General features: G+C 36.7%; 1 protein-coding gene across 1 annotated transcript in view; it reads right to left on the reverse strand.

Moving 5' to 3' along the window:
* The window catches only part of LOC107582336 (plexin-A1-like), a gene marked incomplete at its 5' end in the record, with an annotated part of 107,517 nt that overhangs the window by 29,532 nt on the left and 63,628 nt on the right, over positions 1 to 14,357 (reverse strand). Inside the window, 6 exons of the mRNA XM_016268132.1 lie at positions 1,103 to 1,239; positions 3,273 to 3,393; positions 5,010 to 5,161; positions 6,268 to 6,458; positions 7,405 to 7,501; positions 13,840 to 14,040. Coding sequence (XP_016123618.1) covers positions 1,103 to 1,239; positions 3,273 to 3,393; positions 5,010 to 5,161; positions 6,268 to 6,458; positions 7,405 to 7,501; positions 13,840 to 14,040 — 899 coding nt within the window. The remainder of the gene's footprint in view (positions 1 to 1,102; positions 1,240 to 3,272; positions 3,394 to 5,009; positions 5,162 to 6,267; positions 6,459 to 7,404; positions 7,502 to 13,839; positions 14,041 to 14,357) is intronic.

Raw genomic sequence — 14,357 nt, forward strand, 5'->3', positions numbered from 1 at the left:
GAGTGAGTGAGAGAGAGTGTGTGTGTGTGTGTGTGTGTGTGTGTGTGTGTGTGTGTGTGTCCTTCAACACTTACTGTGTTGCCTAGGCAACTGTGCTTACAACAGGCAACGGTGAAACCTTCTGAGTTCTGGACATATTTTGATAGGACTGTCGTCACATTAGTGGAGAGGTGGGTTCAGACACACACACACTCGCACTCACACGTTCACACACACACACACTCTCACACACACACACACACTCTCTCTCTCTCACCCACACACTCTCACACACATCCACACACAATAGCATTAAAATATGTTAAGAAATCATATTTTAATGCTATTATTTTATTTGTACTGTGCCAAAACTGTGCAACTGCAAATATATACATTGTATGTATACATAAAAATTATATTAAAATATGTATTTTTGAAATTATTATAATACATTATATCAACACTGAGAACACTGGTAAAATAAAGTCCAAAGTAAAACACCCAGATGCATTCTGGTAATGAGAATCTGGAGGGTATATTTTCTTAATTGTTTCCATTTCTTTGTGCAACATTTAATTCTTGAGTTTGGGATGAAATATGGTATTTAAACAGTATTCCAATAAATTCAAATCACAAACATGTCAGTGTTGTGGTGCTCTTTTGCTGGAGAAATCAGTGTTATTTTAGTATGGTTTATATAGTATATAAAAATATTGTTTTTAAAAAATATATATAATATTGTTTATAAAATATATAGTATTTTATTTTATATTTTCATTTTTGTTCAAGTTTTAGCCATTTTATGTGCTTTTGTCGGTTTATTTTTTATATTTCTATTAATTTGTTTTTATTTCGGTTTTAAGTTTTAGTAATTAAGTCATTTAACTTATTTCTAAATTTGGTTCAATTTGAAGTTTTTACCCTAATACTTCTATTTTATTTCATTTCAGCATAATTTCAATTAATGAAAATGAATTGTAACAGCTTTTGATATAATTAACAATAACAACACTGAGGGACGAATGTAGAAGTGTAAACTTGAATAAAATGCATCTGATTTAGTTTTGAAAATGCTACAGTGTTCACCGATAGAAATAACAATGTCACGTTCAGATCAGCGCACCTCTCGAAGCGGCAGGTGTTGAGTCCGATCTTGATGGAGACGGCGCTGCCCGAGTTCAGATGACTGCCGTGAATAGTGATCCTCGTTCCTCCGGAAATGGGCCCGTATGACGGCTGCACGCGAGTGAAGTACGGCGACTGGACACACACACACACACACAGAGTTTACAATGACATTACTAAAAAATTCAGTTAGAAATCACCAGGTGTGGCTCATCTGTAAGGGCAGGTGGCACCAAAATATTCACCCAAAATATATGAAGAGTTTTTGAAGAGTTCATTTGCAAAAACCGATAAATGTCACTTTAAAAAAAAAAAAAAAGAGTGGAGTGCCGTGCATTATTCTCCACATATAGCGCGATCTGAACCCTAAACACGTTTTGTCAAAAAAGCCGATTTTGTCCACTTTTTTAAGGCATCACGAGTTCACGTTTTACTGCAGAAGCAGACAAGCACCCTTGCGGTTTGTGAACAGAAGCAGAGTTGCCAGGTTTTCACAAGAAAACCCGCCCAATCGCTACACAAAACTAGCCCAAACGCATTTTGAGATTTTCCCCAGTTAAAAATCACGTTCTGGGGGGTAAAATACATGTTTTTTGGTGGGGTTCCCCTGCTAAAATTCGCATTCCAGGGGATAAATAAGATGTTATTTGCGTCGCTTCAACACGCGGACATGAAAAACAACCTGCGGCAACAGTGTTAAAGTTCTATTTTTTTTTTAAATTGTTCAATTTAATAATAATAATAATAATTAAATAATTTAGTAATTGAATAATCGTTCATTTATGTTACACTCTGTTAGTAGCTTGTACTTGTGGTTGTTGATCAGTTAGTAAGAAAAATATCTACAAAAATGGAAAAGGTACTAGTAATTTTCCAGGGCAACTTTTGCTATAAAACAAACTTTTAATAAGTAAAAAAAACATACTTTCAATTAACCTTAATTTTGCAAATGACCTGTATTTGTTTAAGTTATTATTACTTAAATCAAAACAACCCAACTGCAGTTTAATTGATATTACTAGGAATGCGCAATAAAAAAAACGTGATTTCTGAAAAATAAAATAAAAATGGAGTTATCGGTTTTTGCAAATGAACTCCTCGTATATAAACTCTATATAAACTGAATAAATAATAAACAGTAAATGTGTTCATCATTCTGCAACAAAGATTTTCCTGATCATTTTAAGTCATAAAGTGCGCAGGATATATTACAATTCACGTGATATATTAAAAAGGCACGTAAAATGATACTAAGTCGACACAAACTCAACAGCGCCTCACAAATGATACAATGTAAATCTGTGGTGAAATCTGGAACTGCAGCACGCTCTAATATTGAGACTGCCCCGCTTATTTTCTCATCTCCAGACAAGACGATATCAGTCAGCTTCAGCTACATGTGTCTGCATCAGGTCTGTAACTAGCTGGCATGTCTGTTTTTCCTATATAGAGTAGTGTTTGAAATGAATCAAAGTGTTAATCCTTTAGTTTAACTGTGCTCATGCGAAAAGCCTTTATAAATTTCTGTTGTGTTTGTATTGAGATGAGACATGATATTCGTTTCCTCACTTAATAACATTCTAAATCAACATTCAGAGACAATATTAAGGCAATCAATCCATGGCATTCTATAGGTGCGTCCCAAATCGCATACTTATGAACTATTCTATGATGTTTTGTGGTATAAATAGTGCGAGTAGTGCGTTCACACTGAAAATTCCATAAAGAAGAAGTGCACTTTAAATACCCGAGAAAATGAAGTGTGGAATGTTGGACACTTCATGCACTCAACTGTTGCAGCTTTAATTATGTAGCGAAGGGGGAAGGGCTATCAGACTCCGATTATGAATGACAGAATAATCTTATATAATTCGTACTCTGCATGGTTGAGTACATAGTGCAGAAGTACGTCATTTGGGACGCAGCTCATGTGTGTGTATTTCGAGCCTGTCAATCAACATTAGTGTGCCGCCCACAGGCTGAATAACGCAAGGACATTCGATCTCTGCCAAAAGTGTGTGTGCATGTGTTCAGCGATTAGACTGTATCAAGACTGTAAACTTTGTTGAGTTTATTATAAACTAGCACTACGCCCCAGAATCTGCTCCACCTAAATTTACTGTCAGGAGCCGCTGCTGAAAATCACACGGTTTGAGAGTGAAGCTCACCACAAACGTGAAGGCTTTGGGAGACACGGCCCTGTACTCCGGCAGACAGTCGCGCACACACACCTCCACCTGAGCGTCCTGCACACGGTAACCTGTGGCATCGGCCAGCCGACACACGATCCTGCAGAGAGACAGAGAGAGACAGAGAGAGACAGAGAGAGACGTGAGGGTCTTCCAGCTTAGGACAGATGGGAACAGAGTTTCCTGTGTTTGCAATGAAAAAACACAGCCGTTTGTTTATTTCCTGGAAGTGTGAAGCGCTGCTAGGATTTATTAGTAAACTGTAAAGTCACTGTCACTGCTTTCAGTACCAGGACGCAAAAAATGTCACATCAAAGATGCATTTGGAAGTATGAATGAAAGGCATAGCATCCAGAAACTGCAACAAACAGATGTCACTAGTGTTTTTTTAATAAGAGAAGGTGATTTATAGATGAGTTAAAGATAATAAAATTATGACCTATACAGACAAACTGGAAAATGATATTAAAAATTCTATAATATTTTATCTAAATTAATTTAGAATGTAAATAATTTTATATGCAGCAAGTGAATATTTATTTTGAGACTACATTTGCTATTAAATTTGTTTTGAAGATTACTTGATAATGTAAAAATAGTGTAAATGAGCATGCACAATTAAACAGCGAATATATATGCAAAATAGTGACAATGATGACGTAACATCCAATGCTGATAATAAAACAATCTACTGTTGCCATGGTTACCTTTAATCACAAACGTGATTGGCTGTTTTCCATGCACACATTTTCATGCAAATTGTTGAATGCCGAATAGGAAAAACACTTACAATCTCCAAAACGTGCATAAATACACTCTAGTAAAGTACCTCAGTTCTCCATTTCTATTTTGCACCAGTTTCTCCAAAAGTGATGATTGCGTTCTCTTGAAGCCATGATGGAGATGCTGCTTTATTAGTAAATTATTTAGCTCATTTTATTTCACAAATTAAAAACGCAAAACTTTATTTTGCGATTGACAACGCAACATCTTATACTAATGATAACAGAAAACGCTTGAGAGATCTGCTATCACTCCAGTGATTTGTGCAAACATGATTTCTGTTGGTTTGTCACAGGACACTTTACACATCAGTGGGCAGTTTCAGACTAGACGAGACTAAACACAGATCAGATGCTATTTCAGGACACAAACATAATAGATCATTCACTCAAACAGACTCATAGTTACTAATTAAAATAACACACAACTACCCATCAACCGCAGCAAAATGCATTTTATATGTGTCCCTGGAGCACAAAAGCAGTGTTAAGTCGCTGGGGGATATTTGTAGAAATAGCCAACAATACATTGTATGGGTCAAAATTATAGATTTTTCTTTTATGCCAAAAATCATTAGGATATTAAGTAAAGATCATGTTCCATGAAGATATTTTGTAAGTTTCCTACCGTAAATATATCAAAACTTAATGTTTGATTAGTAATATGCATTGCTCAGAACTTCATTTGGACAACTTTAAAGATGATTTTCTCAATATTTAGATTTTTTTGCACCCTCAGATTCCAGATTTTCAAATAGTTGTATCTCGACCAAATATTATCCTGTTCTAACAAACCATACATCAATGGAAAGCTTATTTATTCAGCTTTCAGATGATGCATAAATCTCAATTTAAAAGAATTTACCCTTATGACTGGTTTTGTGCTCCAGGGTCACACACATGTCTGTATAAACAAACTGTTTGAGACACTCACTGCTCAGCGCTGATGTATTCCTCCTCGATGGGCTGGCAGGCCACTTTCCCGATCCGCACTCCGTTCTGGATGTCTTTGAACTGAAGGCCCAGATTCTCTCCGCTGATGGTCAGTCTGGTTCCTCCCTGCCGCGGGCCGGTCTCAGGAAACAACTGCACCACGACAGATACGCAAATTACACTTTTTTGCATGAACTATCATGCAATCAGAAGTGTAAGAAGCGAGTGCATTCGCGGCAGACAAACACAAACGACTGCATCACGCGAAACCCAAGCGCAGAAGCAAACACAAACGGGTAATTGGTTTCAGAGGGACCGCTTTCATTTGACATTCACACATTTTTACAGAGAGATGGATGAAAATACGAAAGCGCAGCTTGAGAGAGAGTAAAGCAGAGGAACAGAGAGAGAATAGGTGAACATCTTCTGAACAGATGGCTCTCGGAGCGCCTATGGTGTGCTAATAATCCACGTGATAAATTCATTCTTCTCCAAATTAAATTAACACCTAATCTAATAAGTAAAAGATGACAGCGGCGCCGCACAGATAGAGCGCGAGCATGAGAAATCGAACGAGGAGAACAAAGGAGGAGTTTAATTAAGACGAGGGGGTGTGAATTTAGTAAGTAGATGTTCTAAAAGTTAATATTCCGTTGGCAGGAGAATTTGGAACTCGATGTAACGCCGCAGAGAAAATCTACAGAATAACAGAGAGTGAGGAAGAAAGAAGAAAACTTATCAGCGCCTGTAACATCAGATATCAAGGGTTTGTCAAGCATGTGAAAAGAAGGAAAACCTGCCCCCTCCCCATTGTCAAATATGACTATATAATAATAATAATAATAATAAATTGCAATAAAATATACTATTGCAATATTTTTTTTTACATTTAAATAAAGTACAATAATAGCAATAATAAACTATATTTACTACTATTAACACTATTACTACTATTAATATAATATAATATAACAACAATAATAATAATAATAAAAATAATAATTTTTTAGCTTTTATTTTAGTTGAAACCACAGGGATACCTTAAAACTTTTTGTTAGCAATATATTTATAAACAGGTCTCAATACAAGTTTGAAAGTAAAGAAAGAAAAACTAACACATTTTATAGTTTAGTGCCATGCCTATGCTATACCAATATAGCTACCATGGCTATATTCATGGTGAGAAAAGTAAATAAATAAAAAACGTGCATAGAAGGTTTTTAGAGTTAATCTTTGACCTCTGGTTTGCAGTAGCTCACCCTGGTGATGCGCGGGTGCGTGCAGCGGCTGTTTCCGGCGCTCGCGTGCATCCAGGTGTGTTCCTGCGGAGCGCATTCCTGCCGCAGAGAGCACTTCTTGTCCTGAACACACCAGCCGCACTCGAAGCTGGGGTTGGCCTTCAGACACAAACCACAGCTCTCCCGCAACGCGTAACACTTATACAGGTGCGCTGCAGAGAGGAAGAGAGCTTCGCTTACGATTCATGGACAAGAGGAAACTTTGTCATGCTGCATCGCATTCAACTCAACTCAATCAAACAATGTTGGACTTTCCAGGAAACTCAGATTTTCAATGACACAGTCAAGAGGTTTCCAAACTCATTCCAGGGAAATAGAAAAAATTAATAAAAATAAAAATAAAAATAAATAAATTCCTATAGCACTAAACTAAGAAAAAGAACTAAGATTACAATAAATATTGATAAATATACAAATAAAGACAAAAAAAAATAATTAATAAATAAATAAAAGTATAATAGATTAAATCAATCAAATAAAAAAATAAATAAAATAAATGTAAAAATTAAATAAAATAAAATGAAAAAATAAAGTAAATAACTAAATAAATAAACAAGCATTTAACAGTGCAGTCCTATAATGAGCAAATACGTATTATGTAATATTAAATTAATAGAAACAAAACATTTTTCACACTATAATCTTTATACAAGAAACCATATAGTTGGCCTTTAAATTTAAGATGATCATATTTGGGCATAAGTGGCATACAAAACATTGAAAACCCCTGACATATCTATCAATTAAAGTGTCAAGCTAACGTTGTATTCTAAGCCTCAGTGGGTCAGAATAAGAGATATGAAGTAGAAATATCCCACATTTGACTGAGAACGCATGACAGCATGAGTTCAAACTGATGCCAGCATTATGAATCACGAGCAACAACACGCCTGCAGAGCTGAAGGACAGGATTCATTTATTACCACATTGCATCTGCTTTTCCAGCTTACAAACTGTAGAGAACGTGAAGCGTGCTTGTTTACACAAGCAAACGATGCTTTAAAACATTTATAGATGCTGCATCTCTCTCTCCAGCAGCATCCTGGGGCGGTTGCTAGGCTACCGGCTACAGTGTACCGCAGTGGTCGCCATGGTTACCTTGGATGTTGTGAGGGTTGTCAATGATGAAGTTTCCGTTCCACACCACAGACAGATCAACGGGAAGATCGCTGATGTCACTTCCTTCATAGTTATACTGCAACACAAGGACAAATGACATTTAACAAAATCCAACACGTACATGAATATGAGAGAACATTTAACTAGATTTGAGCAGGGTTTGCCTGTGCAAACATGGTGCTTGCGTGATGCTAGACGGTTACTTTAAGATGTAAAGCATCTTCTCAGGTGACCGTGAGGCCGTTCTTGACCTCTCCTCTGTTATTTTCCTGTTTTATTAATATGATATTATTTATTTAAGAGCTGGGACGCTGCATGTACACTGCAGACAGTGAAGGACGCGCTCTAATAAGGGTTTACAAAACAACGTCCTTCTGAAGCACGTCTCACACGCATCCTTTCATTCGCCCTTAACTCTCATTAAAGTTTCAGTCAGTCTGTTCTCTCACTCATTATTTTATTTGCTCGGAACTATGGATGTTTGTTTTTGCCACTAAATAAAAAATAAAAAATTGTGACTTTTTCTCTCAAAATATTTCTCTTATTTTCTTGCAATTGCAAGTTTACATCTTGACTCTCTTGACTTCTTTTGTCAGAACGGAGAGATATAAACTCACTATTGTAAGAAAATGTCAGAACTGTGAGCTGATTTATTCCTCAGAGTTGGACTCTATAACTCGCAATTGTGAGTTTATAGGTCGCAATTCTGAGAAAAGTTTTCAATTGCGAAAAAACTCTTAATTCCAAGAGAAAAGCGTGAGAAATAAAACAAAAAACACTCAAAATTGCAATAAAAAGATCAGAGTTGCAACAAAGAAACTCAGAATTGTAAGAAAACTCAAAATTGCGAGGGAAAAGGCAGAATTGTGAGATATAAACTCAAACTATAAAAAAGGTCAGAACAATGTAACACATTCATCTTTAAATAGTTTTTACTAGATTTATTATATTAGATATATTGTCCTGACGTCCCAGACCTCTGTCACGGATGAAAACCTACAGGAGCGGTGGAGGAATATTCACGTGTGTGTGTGTGTGTGTGTGTGATGGAGTCAGCAGGACTCAGATGAAGAAACACAAGACACATCTGAACCCAGCGAGAGAGCGACAGCATGAATCACTGAATAGAGATTAATGAAGGAGCACTACAGCGCTTCACCGCAGTACCTCCCTCTGAGAGAAGAGAGCGGCGCTTTAAGACACACACACAACACGCAGGAATAAATAAATAAAACGCTTCAGAAAGAGAGAGAGAGATTTTGTAGCAGTCACACTCAGATAATTGCTTATTTTGAGAGCAGACCTGCATTGAGCTGTTAGAAAGCATAGCTCTCAAAAATACACACACACACCACAGAGATTTCAAAGAGCACTAGAGCAGGACATTCTCTGAGGAAAAAACAATGTGAGGCTAAGGTGCTGGTGGATGGGTGCCAGGGCGTTGCTATGCAGTTGCTAGGGGTGTTCTGGATATAGTCTCACCCACCCTCTGTGTTATTCTGGTCTGTAAATATGCCACGTTCGCCTCAAATCACTAACCCATGTGTAAGCGATGCTAACAGCGATGCTTTCCATAGTATAAAGCACACACTCATCTGTCATTCATTATTTGCATGTGCACTCAGGAGCCACGGATAATTAACTAGGCACTAACGATTTGGTCTCTCATTAGTTAGGAAATGAAAAATTATTTATGATATGAACACGAGTGCTGCTCTGTCTTACATGTATGTTATGGTAATCCATTCCCCCCGCAGGCTGCAGACGTGCGATCGATTTATTTGGCGTGAGACTGACGCTTTTGAGCAGCCGGTTAACCTCTCACCGGCGTGGGAAGACGAATGCTCGTCTAAATTAAATAAACGAGAGATGACGTGGTCAGGCTGAAGAGGACAATGTGTTTTGAGTGTGTGTGAGTGGCCTGCATCAGATGATAATAATCACTGGAAAGAGTTTGATTTCATTTACTAATATACATGTGCTATATAAAGAGAGCACAGCCGCCCACTGCAGAACACATGCTTCCTATTTCCACATCTCACCAAGATTATTACCGTTACCAAAAAAACGTTCCAAAGATGAAAACCAGCAGTGAAAACTAAATGAATAGTAAAAACGAGAGGTTGCTAAACAATAAATGCATGCATCAATAAATGCATAAATAAGTGAATAAAAGCAAGTATGCATAAACAAATAAATGTACAAATAAGCACATAAATGCATGCATGCATAAATAAATGCATTATGGATGCATGCATTTATTTATTTATGCATGCATGCATGCATGCATTTATGTGTTTATAATTAATAAAATAATAATATTAATAAACATGAATAAGCGAATAAAAGCAAGCATGTATAAATTAATACATAAATAAGTGCATAAATGCATGCATGCATAAATAAACAAATAAATGCAATAAACAAGTGCATAAATGTATGCATGCATATACAAATAAATGTATAAATAAGTGCATAAATGCATGCGTGGATATAGAAATATATGCATAAAATAAGTGCATAAATGTATGCATTAATACACAAATAAATGCATAAATGCATGCATTGCAGACAAAATCAATGTATCTAATTACACAAGATGTGCTAATCTGATATATCACATCCTGTGCTGTTAAAGTAAAACTTATAGTGACAAAGTAATATATGAACAATTGAAACCAAATAAAAAGCATATCGAAGTTAAAAAGCAAACCTCAAAAAAGAAATAAAAATACGAACTAGTGAACCTTTTCAAAACTACAATAAGCCAAGTCATCATTTCTTTCTTTGTCTTGTTGATCTGATCTCCACACAATCACAGCAGTAATCATATGTTTGGCGGTGGGAGTCTCATGTGGGACGCTGAAGGATGTTGATTTAGTGATTCAGCTGATGGTTTAATGATCTTGTCCTTCCTCTGACCCCGGCTATTGTGTCCTAAAGCAGGACCCTTGCTGCTCCGAGGATGTTGTAACATGGACCCCTGTGGGAAAACGCCTCAATCCTCCCAAAGCAAAGAAATGTTATAATAAGAGTGTGTGCTCATATCAAACTCACCTCATTCAGCCTGATTTAAGTGCCTTATTTGTTGTTCATATACACATAAAATGGCAACCAAGTATAGAATAATGCAACAAATGAAATGGTACAAAAACTCTTATATTGCTGTTGTGAGCTTAACTGTGGTAAAATCATGGCTCATGGTTTTCCACCTAAACTTCAGTTAAGAGTGAGAGAAGAATGCATCAATCCGACTCATCTTCATACAATAACTACCATTAAAATAATATTACTCTCAAGTCCCTCCATATTTAATAGTAAACGTCATTACTCTTAAGTGATTAATGATTTAAAGCAGTTCTATATCTGCAGTCCTGACACACACACACACACACACACACACACACTGGATCAGGTGCAGTGAGTTTCTAAAAGCCTCTGCTGTTCTTGAACGGCCCCCGGCTACAGTCTCTCTTTCTCTCCTCATTTTCTCTTGCTTCATTTTTCTTTACCATAGTATCTATTACTGCGGTGTCGCTCTCACACTGTAATTAATCATCATTTTTTATCGGTGTCTCCTCTAATTGGTTCTCATCAGAACTCTGCTGCACCTCACACACACACACACACACACACACACACACCAACTGTACGAGAGCCGCTCTATTCGTTTCTATTCTCCTCCCAGCGTGTTTTCTGACAGACTGAAAGAGCTTCATAAAGGAAGATGAATTGAACAGAGTGACAGATACTGTGAGTCTTCAGGGACAAATGCAGCAACGTGACACCAAGCATGTGTAACGCAGCCACAGAAACATAATGTAAACTTATTAGTTTAACTTTTTTTTTAATTATTTTTAATAATATTTATAAACCCAATCCAGAGATTATACATTAATATATTTATAAATAAATGTATGGATTATATGACTGGCATATTTATATATACATTACCATATTTATATAAATTACCTTTTTTTTTTAAAGCAATTACTAGTTTTATTCAGCAAGGTTGCATTAAATTGATCAAAAGTTTCTGCAAAGACATTTATAATGTTTTTTAAATTTATTTAATAAATGCTGATCTTTTGAACTTCTCTTCATCAAAGAATCCCGAAAAATAAGATATTAGACAGCACAACTGTTTTCAACATTGCTAATAATCAGAAATGTTTCTTGAGCAGCAGATCAGCATATTAGACTGATTTCTGAAGATCATGTGACACTGAAGACTGGAGGAATGATGCTGAAAATACAGCTGCACATCACAGAAATAAATTACAGTTTAACAGATATTCACATAGAAAATAGATATTTTAAATGGTTATATTTTTTCACAATTTTTACAGCATGTTTGATCAGATAAATGCAGTCTTGGCTTGCAGATGAGATACAGTAGTGTATACACTCAGCTTTGTCAAACCACATTTCCCATGAGCCCCTCTCAATTCCTGCATCCCATGCATCCGAGTGGAGGAGTGTGCTTGTGTGTGACGTTGATGCAGTTTTTGGGTCTGTTCTGACCACTAGAGTGCAAGAAGAGCCTTCGGATTGGAAACCACAAGAACACAATACAACCCAATCGTCCAGAGAGAAACACGCAGCCAAACCGAGACAACGAGACGAGTTTGAGTCCAAAAACACACGCCCATCTAGACAGACACAAACTGTTTATAATGCTCAAACTCTGCCAAATAAGTTTCTGCTTTCAACTAACGGACAGCAGGACGAATCCTCCACCATCTGTGCTGCTTCAACAAAACAATAAGACACTGTGTGTGTTCGGATATAAATACTGTTCTCATCTGCTGCTCTTCTTATTAGATCAATGCGCCTGTTATTAAGTGTGTTTGCAACAGTGTGTGTGTAGGAATAACATAAGTTCACTATAATCTATCCACTCCAGATAAATAACTTACAACACACACACACACACACACACACACACACACACACACACACACACGTGCACTGAGAACGGTGGATTAACCATACATTATCATTCTCATAACTGTATTGATCTGCATGCATTATCAGGAGCATCACATGCATGACTCTTATATGATCATGTGACAGGAACTTATTGATTTAGATGGTGGGAATCAATCAAACCTAACGTGATTTCATATGAAAATAACACTGATCTTTTACTCTTTAACTGCTTTATTATTTAACATGCTGAATCAATGCAGCACTGAAGATTATATCATCATACATCATCATTGTGAGTTACTCTATGCAAGCGTGTGAATGCAAACACTTATGCAAGTTCAGTTTCTTGTGTTGTTGCCACATCTGAAAAGTGAATGCTGCATTTTCAGCCCTGCCTCAAGAGGCGCTACAGCGAACATTATACAGTCTCTCAAAAGCTAAATGCATAAATGTACGGTTTTTAAAATGTTTTTGAAAGAAGTCTCTTCTGCTCACAAAAGCTGCATTTATTACAATAAAAACAGCAATATTGTGAAATATTATTACAATTTAAAATAACTGTTTTCTTTGTGAATATACTGTAAAATGTTATTTATTCCTGTGACGCAAAGCTGAATTTTTAGCATCATTACTTCAGTCTTCTGTGTCTAAAGAAGAACATTTCCATCACATAATTAAAAGAATGCTTTACCTAATCATAATTATGACATAAAAAGCCAAACTGAGACAATTTAAAATAACTGTTTTCTTTGTGAATATACTGTAAAATGTCATTTATTCCTGTGACGCAAAGCTGAATTTTTAGCATCATTACTTCAGTCTTCTGTGTCTAAAGAAGAACATTTCCATCACATAATTAAAAGAATGCTTTACCTAATCATAATTATGACATAAAAAGCCAAACTGAGACAAAAAGTCATAATTATATGAAAATAATTATTGTCAACTGTTTTTTTGACTGTCTAATAATGGTGAACTTTTATGTTAGAATCTTGACTTTATCTCAATTATGATTGAAGCATGATTTTTTTCATAATGTTGCGAAAGCATTATGCATTACAGGATCTTCAGAAATCATTATAATATGCTGATTTGCAGCTCAAAAAACACTTTTGATTATTATAAATGTTGAAAACAGTTGTGCTACCCACTGTTTTGTGGAGACTGTGATGCATTTTATTTTTCAGGATTCACAGATGTATATAAAGTTCAACTGCATTTATTTAAAACAGAAATCTTTCATTATAAATGTCTTTACTGTCACTTTTACATTTATTCATTTGGCATATGCCGTTATCCAAAGCGACTTAAGAGCTGACTTTTGATCAATTTAATGTGGGAGTGTTTAGTTCCCAAAAAATTCTACTGACCCCAAACTTTTGAATGGAGTGAAAGATTTCAGTATGCTTCTGTCACAATGAGCAGCGGTTCTCTAAAGTCAAGAGCTTGTGTAGATGCAGTGAGCACTGAGGTGTAACTCACGGTGCTTTTCTGGCACTGGATGCTGGAGCTGTTGAAGCGCAGCGCCGTCACGCTCTGCGTCTCGCCCTGGATGTGGAAGATGCACTCGTAGTTCCTCTGGCCGGACTGAGGCTGTGGAAGGTTGTGTGCCGACAGCGTGATGGGCTTCGGGACGCCGACGGGGATGAAGATCTGAGTCGACGGCAGAATCTGAGGACAGTCCTGTGAAAACAAGACCAGCATCTGTTATCATCAGCTGACTCAAACACTTCTGGAAAGAGAAATCATTCTTATTGAAACAACAAAATACAGGAAGGACATCGAGCGATCAGTCGTCCAGACCAGCTGACATGTTTAACGTTTGCTTAAACAAGCCTGATGGGGAACATATGGAGCAATGTCACGCAAAGACCTGCAGGAGAAACGAGCTGGACGCCGAAATTATCTGGAGGATATCCCAGAATACCTCACTGCTCTCTGTGTGTGTGTGTGTGTGTGTGTGTGTGTGTGTGTGTGCGTGTGAGTGTGTGCGTGTGTGT

Source organism: Sinocyclocheilus grahami, unplaced genomic scaffold, assembly GCF_001515645.1.
Source record: "Sinocyclocheilus grahami isolate Dianchi unplaced genomic scaffold, SAMN03320097.WGS_v1.1 scaffold43.1, whole genome shotgun sequence".
Taxonomy (NCBI): domain Eukaryota; kingdom Metazoa; phylum Chordata; class Actinopteri; order Cypriniformes; family Cyprinidae; genus Sinocyclocheilus; species Sinocyclocheilus grahami.